The following is an 18,765-nucleotide window of genomic DNA, read 5'->3' as shown; positions in this document are numbered from 1 at the left end:
GCCCATAAGCGAGGAAATACATGCATTGTATTCTACAAATGACCTAAACGCTACCTTCATTTACGAAATGCAAACCCGCATGTGCTAGAAAACGCATGACAGCGATCACAGGCGGAGCGTTGTCTTGCGACATCTTAATCAGGCCAAGTCAATCAATACAGATTCCACGATACTCTTACAGTGATAAAGGTGCAATGCTGAGCAAATGTCAGATTATACATCAAACGCCGCAAATTAAAATTTAGTTGGACAATAACTCTGAGGAGACTCATGAGACCGGATCCTAGTCGAAATCCATGGGCTTGTCTTCGAGCTGGACGCCTGCGGGCGGCTTCGCGCTTGACTGATCGACTGGCGAGGCTGTGCTGGCCGGAGTCTCGGAGGCATCATTACGCGAGGGCAGACTGGACGTGCCAACGAGACTTGAACGATTCATGCTACCCGAAGTCTTCTTCAGGGGAACTGCGGAACGGCGAGCAAGGCTGTCTTTCTTCGTAGGAGTACTGCCGTCCAGAGCCCGATCGGCTGGCGGCCCAATCGGGCTATCAAGACTGGTGCTGTAATAGTGTCCCGGTGCATTGAAATCAGAAGGCGAAGAGATGGACGCAGACATGGCGGGCACGACTGAGATGCGCTTAGCAGCCTCCGTGCCTGCCCGCTGTCGTAATGGAACTTCGTCGTCTTGGGGAGGCGGTTGATGGATCGAGCCGAACCTTCCGTTGGTGCGAGGAGAGTCTACGGTGAACTCGTTCTTAGGTGGCAGAGTTGGTGGGCTTTGAGGAACCAACAAGCTATCGCGGTGACTGGATGAGATGGACGTAGTGCGCGACATGTGCCGCGTCGTCGTGGGACTAGACGTTACACTGGCGGCGACTGGGAAGCGGGTCTCAGGGCCACGGCTGCGATCCCTGCGGTGACCTCCCTCTCCAGAGATGCGTGTGCTTCCGCTGGGACTCACGCCGCGATGTCTCTGGCTGACCTGAGTCGCAGCTGCAATGGCTCTTTGTCGTTCTTCCATGTGCTCTCGGCGCTTAGACTCGTCGGTGCTGACTGCGCGCACCTGACGAGTGGCACCAGAGTTAGTGTGCGTCAAGGTCGATTGTCGTTTCAGCTCGCCGAAGATCGCATCCTTGTGTGCAAAGAGGTCTTTTAGCAACCGCATGTTGAACTTCTCGTTCATGCTCAGTCCAGTCTCCTGTTTAGGTCTCATGACGCATGGCGCCAGAACGGATGCAAGCTGAGTAGTGTAGGCGTCATCGGCACTTGTGAGGTCAATCAGGCGTGTGAAGTGCGTCACTAAAGCATCAAGAGTAGCGATGTTCGCCAGTCGTAGTTGACCAAGGGTAGATTGGATGACCTGCACCCGGGCTTCCTCCGAGCCTGATTGCGATGTCGTGGTATAGATGGTCTTGATGATTTCGTACACGTGCGAGCTGACGAGGCTATCAGGCAGCTCCAAAAGATAGAGCTTTAGGACCGAGGCCACGATTGGCACCTCATACTTGTCAAGTAATTCCGGATCAATAGGCTTGCCTGTGTTGATTTGGTTGCGAAGGTGATGTGTCGCAGCCAGAGGTACCTCCACCATCCAAATGCTGCGTCGCGCTTCGTCACCCTCGAGGTCGGGATAGTGCGAATCCAGGAATGTCAAAATGGACGTGATGATATGTGGCACACGTTTGCGATCGCTTCGGGCCCGAGCTTCGATGTCGACACCAAATGTGAGCTCGTCGACATTGTTGTAATAGTTCTCATATGTTGTAACCTTAGGGAAAAAGCTACCGGTACGGTAGTTTTCAAGGAGATATCGGAGGTCACCGAGCGGCTGTACAGTCTCCTGAAAGAGCATCATATTATCGACTGTCGACTGCAGCGAAGGAATGACGTTACTGATAGCACCGCTAAAATCGAGTATGACGCTCTTGATAGCCTTCAATCGGTCGAGCTCGCAGCGTTCCATAAATTTGAGGTGATCGATCATGGCTTCCTCCAAGGTGCAGCGCAGACCGTCGAGTTTCTTGACTGCAGCTTTGTACCGCTCATCGGCTTCGCGGCCTTCGCGCCTGAGCTTCTCGGCCGGTGTCTCGTTGGGATGCGCATTATTGAGAGGATTCCAGCCGCCGAGGTACTCGCTGACACGGTCTCCTATGACAGGGCTGTCGATGATCGAACCAGTGTCAGAACCGTTTGTCATGGTAGTATTCCGTCCAAGTAACTTTGGTCGCTTTTCTGGAATTCCAGTCAACTGAAATGCCTTCGGACGCCATTGGTAATTCATTTTGCTGCTGTTTGCGAATGAATTGCCCATGTTGCCGACCAAGCGCAGAAATCCATGAGTGATCAGATCTTGACCGATACGTTCGGCATAGGAAATGCTTGTGCCCCCGAGATGTTTCTGGATGTATTCGGTGATCTCCGCGCCGGTGGTTACGTTTTGATAGGTTCCAAGAATCGGCACTTTGGCTTCGCCTAGTCTGATGTTGCTGAGAAGATGTGTCATGATCTTCTTGATCTGTTCAGGCTCATAAGACTCGTCGCCGATTTCGATCGGCTCCGCCTCAGCTTCTTCCTCTACTTTGATACTCGGAACACTAGTTGTGGCCGAAGTTGGCGAACCAACAGGCGCAACAGCTGCTGCGTTGGGATCCTGAAAAGCAAGTTTTTCTTCCTCGTCGAGATCTTCCACGCGACGGCATTTGTTATAGTATGCGCTCCGGTATTGACGGACCGTGTCAGCCTGACGATCGTGGGCCTTAATCCGACTCTGTAGATCGTCATGACTGTTCTGCACGCGGGAGGCGTGTTGATCGCACCAGCGGCCAAACGGATTCACCACCAGCTCCCGTATGTTTGATGCGATCTTGCGGTGATTGCGAGAAGCCTCGCCCATTTCTGAGCGGACGCCTTCGTACGCCTGGTCAAATTAGCGCCATGTCAAACAGGCAAATGTCTTAATTTGAGTATACCTTCTTGACGCTAGCGCCGTCATCCCTCTGAAATCCTCCATCTATGCGATTCGTGGCTGTTTCGATATCTCCCAGCTTTTGTCCATATGCGTCTTCGGCGTCTGCGCGCATACGCGCCACCGTCAAGATCTGTTCATTCTCTTGCACGCCCTGCTGGAGTTTTCCAAAAAGTACACCCAGACCTGTCGTAGAGAAATCAGTAAGTTTCGAATGTTTGCGGCACAGCGATGGTGACTTCTCAGACCTCCAGCATAGTCGGCAGACCAGAATGAATTGGCGAACGTGCTCATTGTAAAAGCTCCCTGACTACCGAGAAGTTTGTGTCGTGATTGTAGAGTCGGAATCGTTTCGGGGTCGGCGGACTCGGCGGACGTCCAGGTCTGGTCGTCGAGATGAGGACACTGGAACTTGCGTCGACTGCTGCGCCACGGGTGGAGCAATCGGTCGCGATTTTGATCGCGGTGATCTATGTTACAGCAAATGACCTAGAGCAATTTGCAGCTGATGAGGTTGCGCCTGCATCGAATGCTTGTGAGAACTTGGTTGTTCGTGTCGCTGGTGAGCGATTCTGATTCTTTGGAGTAAAGAGGGTGTGTACTGTAGGAGGTACAGGCAGTTGTGCGCAATGGATGAATGGACCCTGACTAAGAGCCAACGGCAGCAGCCCTGGAGCTATAAACTGGGTGTGCTGTTTGTGTCTGTGTGCTTCGTCATTCTGGGGTCCTGACGACCGCCAGAAACACGAGGGTCGTACCGGCTACAGAATTTGGGATTTTTAAAAATCACTCGACAAGTATATCGATGCTTGCTGTAATTTCAATGAAGAGTCTTACGTGGAGTCAGCTGGTAAGCGAAACACAAAACACATTTCTCCCATGATCCTCACCAGAAGTGTTGTTTTGCGTCTGTTTTCGTACTGTATGGCACAGGCAAATTGTCGTAAACAGCGTTTCAGTTGTGGCTAAATTTAGCCCGCAACATTCCACCTGCAGTCTGGAATCTTGATCGTTCGACTTGAAGATGCTGATGCGTCACAACCTTTCCACGCTCGATTTCGGCGTATCTTCCACACAGAAGTTTACACGCATCGATCGTCTCTCTCGCGTGGAAGCGTTTTTAGGGCAAATCAAAACCGGACTTTTACGTGCGAACCATTGACACGAAACATGTCGTCGCAGGTCAGCCAGGAGGCCTCTCTGATAGACCTACATACTCACTCGATGAAGACTGCGATTCGTAAACAACAGCAACAAGTTGGGCTGATAACTATGAGGGATGCTCATAAGCACAGCTAACACTTACACCAGTGCGAATCACGTAAACAGACGCGTCTGGCGGAGATCGCAGCACGACGTCAAGCCACTCTCTTGAGCATCGCGCAAAAGGCGGAAGCTTGTCGACACCGCCACGAGAGGCACATGTGAGTAAAATGAACACGCCGCTTGATGCATGACTAGTATCCGTGCCCAAAGAGGTTCTGACATTGTATCGTTGCCACGAAACATAGGCGTGACCTCCGTCAGCCCAAAGTCGCACGGCTGAATGCGCTCCTGGCACGCCAGCGAGAATTAGAAGTCCGTATGCAGGCCTGTTCTGTGCAGATTGAACAAGCTTTTGCGACCACCGTGCAACAACTTGAAGTCGCGATCAGTGATCGCTTCGACGAGCTCGGCGACGCATAGTGTGCAGACACCCTCTGGTTCCCGCAGCCATGAGTATCGGCGGAGATCAACAGAATGCTCACCGTATGTGTACATTGAATGGCTCCCATTGCTGTCCGTCTCGATCGCCTCCTCCAACCTTTGCCCTGGCATTGGTCATAACAATGTGAGAACAGAACTTTGATGCCCGCAGGGATTTACATCTGGGACATTACAAACTAATAGCACAGTGCGGCATCGAAGAACATAAATAGTCGACGCGCACAAGCCATCATGATTCGATTTCCGCTCTTGCCTTCGAACAGACCAAGCTGCTGAATTAAGACTCCCTCCCGCTACGATACCTTCGGAAAAACTTGCACATAGTTCGATTGCAAGACTGTGGTCTGGACCGCGTGCTCCACTCGAGCGTTGCGCAATCAACGGCGGACGAGCCGTCACGATCCGGCATGACTCGTGTAATGAGGACCAGTATCATGACTTACGCTTTACGAGAATACGAGATCATGTCTTGCGCTGTATACCCATTGTAACTAGTGCCAGCCAAAGTTAACATCGTCAACATTACGCTGCATGTCTCTAGGCAATCATGAGCTTCACGGGTTCCTGCGCTGTCAACAAAGCACAAGTGAAATTGATGGCTGCCCTGGAGAGTTAGGACCCTGAAATTTCAATCTCCTTTTGATTCGTTCGGCGCTCGGTGACAAAGTGTGGCTTGTGACGCCAACGCTCAAGTCGGCTAGCCCGCAGCCTTGAAACGACGTCGGGTGTCCAACTTTCTTCAGGTTCCATGTCGCCTAGGAAAACTCCACTCTGCTTCTAAAATGAAGTTTCCAAGGTTTTGTTGGGAGACCGCCCGTGATTTGTCCAAAACTTCAAGGGTCAACGGGAGGTCATGATAAGCAGGCTGAATGTCCGATATCCCCTTCATGTATTTGACTCATTTCACACTCTCGTGCGAGCAATTCGAGGATGATTTGCGCTTGTTGTCGTGATGTCACATCAATGTCATTATCAATTAAAAAGCAATAAGTACTACCCATCGGCCGACCAGCGTCCGAATAGATGGACTGTGCTCACTGGCGTAATGCACAATCTCAGCGCCGATGATCGCCGAAAGTTGAATATTGCGCATCGTGATGGTCTACCTGACAGGGTCTTTCCTTCAGTACAGTGAAGAAGGAGGCAATGATTGACGCAATTGTATGCATAGCGCTGGAAATCCATGGGTTGTACATTGATGCAAAAGATCGACAGCAGTTCGTGTTGAAATTTGGACTTGGCCGCGATATTTTAGCGGTAGGACCCTGAACCACCTGGTGCTCCGGCACCACCAGCCTTGTTGTTGTTGCCACTGGGACTCGGGGCTGGGCGATGGAACATCTGCACCAGGCGCCTGCCGACACTGGGTTCCAGCTCAATTCCATCGCGGGCGATCTTGACCTCTCGGTTCGCATTCCACGGGTTGCGCAAGCCGCGAGTTCGATAGAACGGCAATCGGTTAGTCGACATCCACTCCACAGAGAATTGCCGGCCCCAATTCTGCCCGTCACCCACCGCTGCTCGTTGGCTCTCCGGTACCTCGTCTTCCTCCTCTTCATGGTCCGCCTCCCAGAAGATGGTGCCGCGTGCCGAGTCGTCAATTATCCGGCCTCGAGGTGCTGTGGCTGTGGCTACTGTAAATATTGACTGTGGTGCACCTGTAGCTTCAGGGGCTGGTTGTTCGCTGCTTTGCTCGTTGGACATGTGGAATAAGTTGACTGGTTCGCCGGATATGGTGGAGGTCATGCGTGCATAGCCGAAGTATTCGCCGGATTTGTTCGCCGAGAATATTAGATACACACTGTCCGCCAAGTTGTATGCCTTACTGAGAGTCTGTTCATTGTGCGACTGTGTAGCCCATACTTTGTTGCGCACGCTGGCTTCCAGGTCCTGGGCAGTCAAACTCTTGACAATGAAGTATTTTTCCGGTACCCGCTCATCCGACAATGGAGGACCTGTCCCGACATTTTCTCGCTTTGTAGAAGGGCCCTTTCCTTTGTCGACCACCTGCGTCTGATTGATATCGGGACTACGCGACTCCTCTCGTACATTTGCCGTCACTGAAGCACTGCCATCGATAGGTGACTCTGCGATACTGTCCGTGGGCGTGCCACTCGGAGGCGCGCTGCCTCGGCGTAGCCGACATACGAGCCGTACCCCGTTGAACCTCGAATCGTGAAAGCGCTCCATTGCACTAGCGCAAGCGGCCTCGGAGCGATAATTCACAAATGCACAATTGCTTTTGGAGATGAGAAAGACGCTTTCGATGTCGTTTGTTGCGTCACGTGAGAAGTGGTCTTTGAGTTCGATGACTGTGGCGGCAGGTGGTAGGTTTCCGACCCATAATGCATGGCCAGACTGTTTGGGCTTGCGAGGAGGACCACGTGGGAAGGTCGGAATCGGGCCAGTATCTGTCGAGCTGCGTCTTGAAAATTGACCTGAAGCACATGTTAGCACGAGTTACTGTAGGTTTAGATCGGTGTAAGCGCTACCCATTTCTGGGGAAACGACCGCTGGGAGACCGTAGGAAGACGGTGAGGAGATCCTTGGGTCTAGCGGCGAATACTGAGCGGCATTCATGGCATATGCGTATGGATCCATCTGATTGTAAGGCATCTGCTGATGCATAGGATACATTTGACCACGTGGTGGATTCGGCGGCAGACCAGGTGCCTGCCCATATTGGACATTCATGAATTGTTGTTGTTGAGCCGCTTGGGCACGTGTCATTGCAGTATGGTCGTAGCCCATGTTGTGTGCGAAGTATTGCTGTGTCGGTTGATAAGTGTTGAGTGGAGCCATTTGTGAGGCGCCTTGGTAACCGTATGGACCACGGGACATGGCTTCATCGTGTCCTACAGGTGGTAATGCTCCCGCCATGGCTGTCATATTAAAGTGCTGTGGTGAATGGACCCCATGTCCAACAATCGTAGGCCCTGAAGGACGGCCGAGATCGGGCTGACTGCGAGGCACGGCACTGGAGTCTGTCAATTCATCATGGCCGCGACACGGAAATTGTACTTAGTTCGGTTACCTTTCATTTTGTTCAGAGGACGATTGAGCGGTGGGTGATCTTCCAGGCTGCTCAACAGTTCCAGGATTCGTGGGATTCCCGTCAGGCATGATCACCGCCGCGAAAGCAACAAACAAGTAAAGCTCGATTGGGATGGAAACAAGGATCGAAAGACAACAGAAGACGCTCCACTCGCGAATGGAGAGAGCGCAATGGTTATGAATAGATCATTTCGGGGCAAGAGCCGGCGATGATTAATCAGACGAGGGCGGGATGCACCAGGAACGAATGCGATCGGAAGGCGCTCACATGCCAGGAATGATTTGCACACGCAACCAGGCAGGTCAGCTCACCGGGATCCTCAACAGCGCCTCAAGAGGCGCGCGACACTAGTGAGGTGCCGTCGGAGGACTTGGGCCTTTCATGCTGCATGTATGCATCGTCGAAGGTGGTGCGCGCGCATGGCCTCCCGAACGATTGATGACCCTGCATCAGGTACACTTACCCGATGGACCCACGCCAAATTGACACCAGGCCCGGCGCCATGGGCCCTGGTTGACCATGAGGAACAATTGGACAAGACCAGGTTATGGAGAAATTGACTTGTGTGGCTGTCAGACCGGAAAGGACTGTGAGAGCGTGCGTGGAGGACGTTCGTTGCCACTGGAGATATCGGGCAAGCGTATGTAAGTCCGCCGGGGCCGTGGAGGTCCGTCGAATGCAAGCCAGGAGATGACCGGGCGCTGGGCGGCATTTGCCACCGTGGCTGCACGCCGCCAGATGGTGCGGAAGAAAGCGCCAATATGGCGTGTGTGCAAAATATTGCACATTTAGCAAACGATATTGCAGTTGCCGAGGCGCGCAGTGGGGTTCATTCTCTCGCGGCGCTCGCAGCGCGCACGAGGGCGTTCAGACGCATTGTCAGATGCCTCGAACTGAAGACTTTCGTCATCAAGACTGCTGGAGATGGTGAGGGCATTTGGCGTAAGGTATGAAATTGGTGAGCAGGAAGCGAGGATTCTCGCCCAGCAATACTCCATTGATGACAATCCACTGCCGCGCCTTCCAGAGCTAGGCAGTCTGTCTATAGAATCGCAAGGTCTTCTACCGTAGCAAGGTTCAGTCATGTTCCTTGCGAAAAGCGGTGTACCAGAGCACGCTACGATATTTCTTGCCTCGATGACCAAGTTCTGTACGAGGAGCGTTCATTTCCCTGCGAAGAGGTGCATGCCACATTGCTATAGTGCCATGCTTTTTCGGGCCACCTGGGACCGGATGGATGATGCCATGACTGTTAGATGGATTGGCCGGACCGGAAATCAATAGCCACAAACACTCTAGGCGCATTGATTATACATACAGGACAGTATTCAGTGAGACTGGCAGAGACATGGGATAGAATTGAAAAGCTTGACGTCCACACGTCTTCCAAATACACGAGTGACGATGGGGCGACGTTGGCTCACCGGCAGTGCGGCAGATCTGCGCCCACGGCCTTGTGTGCGTCTGATATCGCCTCCGCAGCAGCTTGCGGTGCGTGTGTGCCTGTATCCTCGGTGGAGGAATGTTGATTGTCGTCAGATCATCGCCGGACTACCACAAGCCCTCATTACAGGCTGTGCTGCGCGGGAAAGCCGTTGAAAACTCAATCTGCTAATTATCACGAAACCTGAATGACACCGTAATCAGCCGGAGGGATGACGAAGAATGGCAGTCCGCGAGGGGCTTGGACAATGCACATGTACAAAAGCACCTCATCGGACCATTGAACATGCTGCCGATGCAATATTATGTTGCACGAAGCGAAGAGCACAAGACATCTCGGGGGCAAGACATCTTGGACGTGCAGTAGATGCATCGCCACTCCGAGTCAATGCTTTTGGGCCCCACTGGACGTGTGTGTGCCTGTGGCGTTCAAGGACTTGTGGAACGGATGTGAAGCGCAATTCCAAGGAAGTTTATTCGGGCAGGATGGGGGGGGGAGAAAGGCTTGTGCAGGCGAGGTCGGCGGCAAACCTTCGAAGCAGATCGACGAACTCGTCCCTCTTTCCTGCTTTCGATGAAGAAACCCCACCTGGGCATTGATTATACAGTACGGTAGATACCATCCGACTCTGAAAGTGAGCTCTGAAGACATTTCAGGTTAAACCTACCTAGACGAGTGCTCTAGGTACCGTTTTGATCATGGCAATTCCAAGGCGATCCTCGAATTACTTGATTACCTAGGTATTAACTATAGCATGACTCGGACTATGGAATCCTGAGAAACTCTCACAATCCCATGGAGCTGGATTCCGTCGATGTCGTAAGTACTACTTCATCTGTCATGTGTTTTTTGTCCGGCCCTTCGCCCGTCTGCTAGTTCCCTTCCGTGCTAATAGCCAGCCGACATTTGCAATGGTCCCTTGTGGGTCGAGGAAATTGTGGCGCGAGGAGACGGATGAAAGACACAGTCTATTTCACGGAATCTGGTGATGACGAGGAACTTTTGTGCTCAATTTTGTGTACTCCGAATCGTATCCAGCACGTTGATTTCCGCTGTTTGAATCACTCGGTATCGACTTTTCCCTCAGAAAAATATGTGATCGTATCATCGAAATGCAATCCAGGCATCGGCGGCGTCGGCGGACATCTGCTAAACTCATCGATCAGGCCCGCCGGAGCCACGTCCAAGGATGTCGTCACCCTGTCGCCAATGCTGTGGCTTGGTACTGTGGGTGCGAGTTCACGGCCTGCGTGATGATACTGGACGAGTGCTGTGGTGCCAGGGAGTGTGTAGCAGCCTTGGAAGGTACATACGCCATAATAACATCGTGCCTAGGTAACTCACCGAGCCCTACAGGATACAGTCGCGACCATGCAGCGCTACCTAGGCATTCGGAGCAGGCAGCTGCCGTCATATAATTGTCATACGTTGAACCAATGTAGGAATGTCTCCACATATCCACTCGCTTCTGTACACATAGGCCCAGGCCTTTGGCAGTGGGCCCAAGAAAGATCACCTGCATGCCATGATGACTACTTGCGGCGCCTTGTGCTCATGATGATGATAATGATGGCGATCCCGCCGCCGATGACGGCGCTGATGCTGGTTCTGTATTGCAGATTGAAGTCTTGATCTTTCCTCGAGCAACATTCGGGTGAGAAGCAAAAGTGGGTGCGAGCGATAGCTCACCGATGAAACACTTCTCGACCTTATGGCGTCTCGCGAGCTGGCAATGCCGAGCTTAGACGTTACAAATGAAATGATATATACAGTGCTCCAATTGTGGCAAACGCGCGGATTGGGACACTTCTCCGCTACGATGCTGGTTGTAGCTGGAGAGGAAGCCGACATGCACATGCCTCTCACGAGCACGCAGGCGTGACATGGCATTAGGCCTCACACCAAGTGCCTTCCAATAACAGTCCATCTACCTGGCAATCGCGAGCCAACAAGTCGCGATGCGACGGACGATAGGTCAAACAGCTGCTACACATCAGACGAACCGTGGCCACAGTGAGTGCGAATTAAATCCAATCACCATTCCACTACAACGCTTCGCTAAATCACTTAGCGTATGCTGACGGACGTGTGCATTCCCGAGTTGATCAGTAGCAACAGAGAATGGTGCCGGAAGATGAAGGTGAGGACAAACGTCGGCTGCAAACACTCGTCGAAGAAGATGCATTTGGGGCATAGCGGGGATCTCCGGGCGCCCATCTACATACATGTACACCTGGGCAGTCTGACTCCCATGGTTCATCGTGATCTTGGTCGTTGGCGCAAGACCTACGATTTCACCACGCCATACGCTTCAACCGGTCCTTACGATCTGGTAATTACGATCTGGTAGGCTTATCTAGGTGTGATTGAACGAGTGGTGAAAAGCAGAGCTTCCTTGGTGGCTCGCTGGTGCCGAAGCCCGAAACATTGGGAGATAGAGTGCCGCTCACTGCCGCATTCGCCGAGCATTTCCACCCTCGCACCCGAAGAGGTCACGCTTACTCGGGAGTGGTCATTTAATCATTCAACGCTGTTGGCTTTGAATGTCGTGATAGCGTTTCGATGCTGTCTATACAGTTGTTGGCAAGCGTCAAGATCCATTGGAAATGACAAGTCTTGAGCCAGCATTATTTCATTCAATACAAATCCTCCTGGGTCACCCGACACAACGAATCGATCTGCCATGACCCCAAACCTGTATCTCAGCCCTCCATCATCCCCTGCCTGCATACAAACATTCATGAAGGCTGCAGCTGTACGATACTACCCTGCGTTCAGTCACCTGCATGCATGCATGCATGCATTACAGGGCGCATCTATTTGAAATGTGAATAATGCATCGGCGTCGCAGAAAGACACGTGAAACAGAACCGGGACAATGAATACAGTGCACGCGACAAGACGATCATGCAGCCTTTTCCCCTCCACGTTTTTTCGAGGTCTACGGCACCTCGGAAGTGGTCGTGAATTGTTGAAGTTGCCACACTGCCATGCATCTCACCGCATTTAATGTCGAAGGCCTTCTGTACGCATGGTCTGCAAATGTCGAGCGCTGTATATGCCAAAACAGGCGACTATCTCCAATTCCAACCCGTACACGATCCACACGTAAGGTGGTAACAAACTTTGACACAACCTTGTAACATGCCGATCCCTCGCCGATTAACAACACACGCTGCGGCGCCGCTGCATACATGTACAGTACATGAAGAGACAGGGGCGTGCATACGGTGCTCATGGACCTACATATATACATGCAGACAATCTGAAAGATCAATACCGCCCACCCACGCTCGAAGCCTGGCGCGCTACACGTACATGCGTCTGCAGGCGTATGTATGCCGATCGGAGGGTAATATTTCTTCCCAACAAGACGCTCTATCGCCTCAACTTTAGTAGGGAATTCCATTCGTCAACAACTGGTAGTAGTCGTACACTCCGGTCGAATAGCTTCCCGCACTCCATTGGACCAGTTTGCGCACAAAGTCGGCCGCTTCTCGATCCGACTTCTCCAGCACGAAGCGCTCTTTGAAGTGTTGAATTGTCGTCGGTTTGAAGCAAGGGAGTCCAGAGTCCAGCATCGTCAACACAATGTGCGACAGTTGCTCGACGTGCTGTCGGGCGGCCAGGAAGACCTTGACGCACAGTTCCTCAAAAGCTCGGAACGGTTGCGACTGTGTTGAACCGCCCATCACAGCGACCATCTCTGGCGTCAATTTGAAGGGGGCGCGCTCGAACTTGACGCCTCCAGGGACAATGTCGAAACAGAAGCCAAAGTCGATGTGCAGGATGTGGCCGGCATCATCGACCATAATGTTTCCATTGTGCCTGTCCTTGAATTGAAGGAGGTAAGAGATGATTGAATATGCCGCCATACTCTTGATGAAATTACTGCGGGCTTGTTGGAAACGGATAGAGTCTTCGTACCCGTACTTGGAGACGAAGTATTCGTAGAGTCCATTGACGGCTTCCCGACCAAGCATGTCCCGCGAGATTGAGTTAGGCAACACGTCGATAACGCCGCATCCGGGCGCCGTCGCAGTCACACGATAAGGGAACACATAGACATCCAAGCCGCAGCTGTTGAAGATGCCTCGGAAGGCGGCAATCAGTTGCAAGGCAAGCACATCCTGCCGACAGTCATCTCCCACTTTGAAAATGGCCGACTGCCAGACTTCATAAGTCTTGCGTTTCGCGATCTGTCCGTGTCGCGTTGCTTGTGTCTCCGGCGTGTCAGTTTCAAATTCTTCCTTCCGAATGCGGAACGTTGCCATGTATGGAGCCTTCGCGTGACTCTGGAGAGGCCGTCCGGACTTGCGATCAATGCCAATGACAACCCCTTCAGGGTTACTAGGCAAGTAAACCCCGACATCAACCTCGATCTTGCGGAGTTCCTCTTCGATTTTCGCTTTCCTTTCGGGCTTGGGTCGCTTGATCAGTGGTTTGAGAGTACCCGAAATACCAGTGACCTTGCCAAAGAACTCAAATTCTCGCTCGTAAAAGTCTTTGTCTTCGGCGGAGAAACTTGCGATGAGCGCTGCCAGGACTTTGTCCAGCATAGGCTTGATTGAATCTGGCTGCTGAGACTCCTCGTCTTTGTACGCGTTGGCTTTCATGTTCCAGATGATCTGGTGGGCAAACAGTTGGGAGAACTTGGCCGTCTCCACTATGTAACGCTCGACGTACCCGAGCGCATCGTAGCGCAGCGCCTGTACGATCTGAGGCACATAGAAGAAGGTAACATCAACAGAGTGGCTCTCGAGCGCGCGGACAGCATATTGAATGATGAAGGGGTGGTTGCCATACGCAGGCAGAAAGTGAGTAACTGCTGCCATCGGGTTGATGGGCGCCCAGTAAAGTAGATACTTCAATTGAAACTTGACATCGGACGGGAGCTCGGGGCCCAGTAAAGTCTGTAGGGCGTCTGGTTCGTGCAGGGCCTGCTCAGGGCGTTTCAACAGCAGACTTCGCACCGCCTGTGATAGGTCCTTTGAGTTGGGAAATCGCGCAAGTAGTTGAATTGCGATGCGAGGGTCCTCGGCCCATGCGATGGGCAGAAGCGATTGGATAGTCGACTCTCTAACATCCGGTTCATGCTGGAGGATCGCGCCCCGAGACTCGTGAGTAAGCGGCGTGATCCATACTGTGAGCCGGCCGATCTCGTGACTGACGAGTTGTAGGAACAGTTCCTGTTTTTGAGAGAGCGACGGCAGCGACGAGGTCCCTGAGCTGCCATCGCCGTCAAGGGCAGCCAACATAGCAGTCACGTCTCCAAGTAGCTTCACTTCTGCCTTGACCTGTAATCTGTTGCTTCCGAACGACCATCGGGGCGGGCTTGAAAACCAAGACAAAGCAGCTGAGAGGATAGCGTCCCTGAAACGCCATCGGGAGGCAACGCTCGACGATGTGCTGTTCTTCAGCACTCTGAGCCCCAGCAGTATAATATGGAAATGTACCTCTCGAGCTAGAGGGTGACTGACAGTGTCGCGCATCGCGAGCAGTGTCGCGCGGATAAGGCGGAAGTAGATGTGTTCGACCGAAGGCGAAGTCAACCTTGACGCATTAAAGTGACTGGACAGGAAATGGGTCAAGCGGAGATGTGGTGCAATATGATTGCTTGCAATCTGTTGCCTCTTAACAATCGCTTCCCAATTAGATGGAGCGAATTCCTCCTTAATGTAGAAAGGATCGAGATGATGGAATGTGTTATCGAAGAAGCCTCTCTTTTGACGGATTGAGTTCTCCCAGCCCTGAGCGACTTCGACAAGAATTCGCGTTTCCAGACTTGGGTTTTCTTTTATGACTCCAAGCCACAATGAGATTCCCAAATTGATGGACTGCTTTGTGAAGATGATGAAAGGAATGGCAACTAGGTCTTGAATGAGCGGCACACGATCGGACAGGATTCGACTGAGGATGGCAGCAGCATTGCGCAACGTATCTCGGACCTGAGTGAAAGGCACACTCTCATTATTTTGCAGTCGTTGAGCGAGAGTACGTAGCTCTGCCGCTTCGTCTTGAACAGGCGCCACACCATCTGTGATTGCATCGTATGTTTTGCCGCTGTAATCAACGAGAGTCCAGTCATCTTCAACTTTCATGCGGCCGTCAAGATGACGATATTCCTGACGGGTTGTGTATTGGGCAATGAAATCGGACGCGGTATTAACTCCCATGTCCCGCTGACGATCAAGCGATGTCAACCTCTGGTCGCTTTTTGGTACAATTGAGCCCATCTCAACAGCAAATGATCTGCCCAGAGCAATATGTCCATAAGCGCCGTCATCCTCATAGTCCTCAAGATAGGCTTGCAACAGACCCTTGACGTCCAGAGGTGCAATCTCAATTGCCCGTGACACCCATGCTCGGCTCCGCTGATGGAACACGTTCAGGGTCGACTGCCGATAGCTGATGTCGTCTGAGAGTTGAATGGAAACGTTGCCCTTCTCCGAAGCATAGTGAGACTTCCAATCGTACTCGTCGGTCTCAGCATCCAAACAGCTTTTCCACATCAGTGAAAGAAGTTCGAGCAGGGCAAACAGCGATGCTTTCTGGCACAGCGCCGATGGAATCTGCGTTATGATGCGATCGCAGGCCGCCAAGGCTGCAGATTGTATTTTTGCGATCCTATGACAGCAGTTTTCGAAGATACTTGCCAGCTGTAGCGCCACCTGTGGGGCCGCAAATTCCTGTCGCTGGCCTTGCAAAGCTCTCCGAAGGTAGGTGTCAACACAATGATTCGATAGGGCAAACACGCAGTTGCCCAGTGCGGTCGTTTTGACCTTGTTCTCCAGGAAGTACGGCAACGCAGCGGTACAATCGCCTCCGCGGGCGCGGAGAGTGGAAATCAGCAGAGCTGCATTCAGAAAGACGCATTCCGGGTACCCCAGGCTCTTGATGTCCGATTCACATTGTGGCAGCGCCGCCAGTAATGCCTGTCTTTGCTGTGCCAGTTGCTGCGGACTCGAACCCCGTCGCAGGACCGGGTTCAAGATGATGCTGCTTTCTGGCATATCGACTCGATCCTCATCGACGAGAGGAAGGCTGTATAATGCCAGAATTTGGAGCTCTTCCGTATACTCCTTGGCAGCTGGTGACATCAGTGTGTAGCCGTGGACGACAATGTTGAACCAAGAATCCCGGCTCAAGTTAAGTAGCTCATCTTCACCATCAAATTTTGGCGTATGATCCTTGTCAGTCGATACTAGCAAAGCCATAGGCCTGAAGACTTGCGCCATCAACCTAGCAGGAAGTGCGATATCCGCGGGACGGGTAGTAGTAGATTCACCGCTGCTGACGCAGAGACTTGTGAGATGCAACAAGTAGACTTCGAAGAGCGGAGAGTCCTTCTTGATCCAGGTGGCCAGCCGTGTACGCGCTTCGGTCACCGCGCTCAACAATAGAGTGTTATGCTCTATTGTAGCATCATTCGCGATACGGGCATAGAGTCGGAGAAGCCCTCTAAGCTCATTGGATCCTCCGCACAAACCGAGAGCGGCGGTCTCGACAATGATCTTGGCATCGACAGCTTGGCTAATTTTGCCGACTTTTTGGACCAAGACTGAGATGACCAATGCAGTGAGCTGTGCTTCGCTGCGGGCGACAGCGATCGCAACAATTGCCTGCACAACAGATGCATACACAATGGCGGTCTCTTCTTCATCGCTAACGGCGAGCGATATTGCACTGCCCAGTCGTTGAATGGATTGTGGTGTTGTGACGCCTTCCAAGATTGAGGATCGACTGTTGCCCTGCTCGACTGCATTAGTGCTTAAGACATTACCAAGGCTGTACAAGAGACTGATGGCATTGTCCTGGGGTAAATCCTTCAGCATACGAGCGAGGCATTCGCCAGCGACCGCGGCAGTTGGAGGCGTCATCCGCCCTTGCACCAGCAATCTCGGCAGCGATCGAGTCAAGGTGGAAGCAATCGGAGGCGAAATTTTCGCCAACGCAGCCAGACATTTCAATGCTGTTTGAGCCAGGTCCTCATCCGCCATCTGGGTGGGATCGTCAGTTATCACATCGAGCCAGCCCATCAGGGTTTCTGCATGCGTCGCCTCTCCGTCAAGTAACGCACAACAGAGGTAGCTGCGAAGGGAGCAGGCTTTCACCTCACGAGACACGCGCTGCTGCCACGCGGTACCGATCGAAATGTAATCCGCATTGGCGTCCAGAAGTCGCATTTCTTCGGATATGGTCTTAGTCATCTCCGCAACCATGACACTTTGGGCGCCAAAATTGATCTGAGGGAGACGAGGGTTTCGCTGCAGCAGGAAATCTAGGAACTCCAAACGTGTTGGAGGTTCTGAGATGGGCAGGAGAGCTAGGATACTCTCTTCTACGACGATCATGAATGCATGCTGCAAGAGCATTGCCCCTAAAGGTTGACCCTGAGCAGCATAGTGCCTGATCCATCGCTTCCAATCTTTGACGACTCTTGTTGTGGGATCGGCATTGCGCACAGCAGAGAGACCACCCTCGAGCGCAACCATGAATTTTTCAGAAAGAATGTTGCGAAGCCGCGCAATCAGCGAACTACGCCTTTCCGGATCCCAGACCTGCACGTGTTTCCCAATCGCATTGAAGAAGCCAAGCAGAGAGACGCTTAATTTAATGGCGTTCAAGACCTGGTTGTCCACCTCACGATCGACGTTCTCCTGACCATCTTGCTGGTCCCGCGAGGCTTTAGTTGCATTTTCCGCCAGCGCAGTAACAGTTGTATCGATACAGGCCCAGACTTGCTCGCGGAGAGAAGGATGGTTGTGGCCAAGGGCGAGCACAGCCGTGGTGAGGTCGTTGGAGAGGGTTTCCCAGGGTGGCAAGTACTGCTGGATCATAGACGGAGTGAAGGCCTGCTGGTGCGCCTCAGGGACATAGGGTGCGAGTTGTTGAAGCAAATTCTCGGCGTCACTGCTAGTTTGTACCAATGGCGCTGCTTTACACAATGCAATGAGGACCTCGAGCTCTCGCACACTCATCGGGACCGAGTGCGTTCCAGCCGTGCCTCCCGTAACATAACTCTTCATGCCATTTGTCGTCGGTCCGCTTCGCTGTCGGCCCAATGCACACAGCCTCGTGATGTCCTTGTCATCGTCCAACGCGGCGGCGCTATTGGCGGACAACGCAGCCAATTTATTGAGCGCATCGCGCCGTGTCGCACGAATCGTGCTGTATATTTGATTTAGTCCCATGCTTTGGCCTGGAATCGACAACTCCGTTATCGAACTTGGTAGAAGAGATGCGATCAACTTACAGCTTCATCTCAGAGAAATGATAGTGAGACCAACTGCAACATGCAATCTATTCAGACTCACGTGCGTGTGTGCTATGGCCGTGACTCCTGGCGAATGATAAGCACGATCAAATCCACGCGCCTGATGACGTTGAGGTGGCCGCAAGACTTGCGCGACGTTTTACCCTTCAAAGGAGCATTATTGCTGCAGCTACTGACTTTCATATATTTTAGCTGCATGCTACAGACGCTCGGGCTGCACCTTTCCAAGGTTGTCCTGCCACTTGCGTTCTCGGAGATAGCGTCGATAAATCCCACGGCAGCACCCGTCCGCCTGTCGCCAAGATTTCGTCTGGCTGGGA

The 18,765-nt window shown here is 52.4% G+C and overlaps 4 protein-coding genes across 4 annotated transcripts; 1 reads left to right on the top strand and 3 right to left on the bottom strand.

Annotated features, from left to right (window-relative positions):
* Positions 1 to 4: 4 nt before the first annotated feature.
* Positions 5 to 3,570, bottom strand: K489DRAFT_379015 (uncharacterized protein). Its single transcript, XM_033604545.1, has 3 exons — positions 3,211 to 3,570; positions 2,967 to 3,148; positions 5 to 2,914 (listed from the first exon to the last, which is right to left on the bottom strand). Exons 1-3 carry the CDS (start codon positions 3,254 to 3,256, stop codon positions 284 to 286), a joined length of 2,859 nt encoding a protein of 952 aa, XP_033461612.1. The 5' UTR covers positions 3,257 to 3,570; the 3' UTR covers positions 5 to 283.
* Positions 3,571 to 4,151: 581 nt separating this feature from the next.
* K489DRAFT_379014 (uncharacterized protein) lies at positions 4,152 to 4,932 on the top strand. The gene is made up of 3 exons (XM_033604544.1): positions 4,152 to 4,219; positions 4,274 to 4,386; positions 4,474 to 4,932. Exons 1-3 carry the CDS (start codon positions 4,187 to 4,189, stop codon positions 4,646 to 4,648), a joined length of 321 nt encoding a protein of 106 aa, XP_033461611.1. The 5' UTR covers positions 4,152 to 4,186; the 3' UTR covers positions 4,649 to 4,932.
* A 988-nt stretch (positions 4,933 to 5,920) lies between these two features.
* Positions 5,921 to 7,792, bottom strand: K489DRAFT_369432 (uncharacterized protein; the record flags this gene model as incomplete). Its single annotated transcript, XM_033603034.1, has 3 exons — positions 5,921 to 7,107; positions 7,162 to 7,646; positions 7,704 to 7,792. The coding sequence occupies 3 exons, from the start codon at positions 7,790 to 7,792 to the stop codon at positions 5,921 to 5,923; spliced, it is 1,761 nt and encodes a 586-aa protein (XP_033461610.1).
* Positions 7,793 to 12,235: 4,443 nt separating this feature from the next.
* On the bottom strand, positions 12,236 to 18,659 carry K489DRAFT_185301 (phosphatidylinositol-4-kinase). Its single transcript, XM_033599487.1, has 2 exons — positions 18,425 to 18,659; positions 12,236 to 18,339 (listed from the first exon to the last, which is right to left on the bottom strand). The coding sequence occupies exons 1-2, from the start codon at positions 18,430 to 18,432 to the stop codon at positions 12,561 to 12,563; spliced, it is 5,787 nt and encodes a 1,928-aa protein (XP_033461609.1). The 5' UTR covers positions 18,433 to 18,659; the 3' UTR covers positions 12,236 to 12,560.
* Between the last annotated feature and the right edge of the window lie 106 nt (positions 18,660 to 18,765).

This window comes from Dissoconium aciculare, assembly GCF_010015565.1.
Source record: "Dissoconium aciculare CBS 342.82 unplaced genomic scaffold K489scaffold_4, whole genome shotgun sequence".
Lineage (NCBI taxonomy): Eukaryota > Fungi > Ascomycota > Dothideomycetes > Mycosphaerellales > Dissoconiaceae > Dissoconium > Dissoconium aciculare.
Note: the sequence above shows the minus strand (reverse complement) of the source record. Positions and strands in the feature narration are given on the sequence as shown.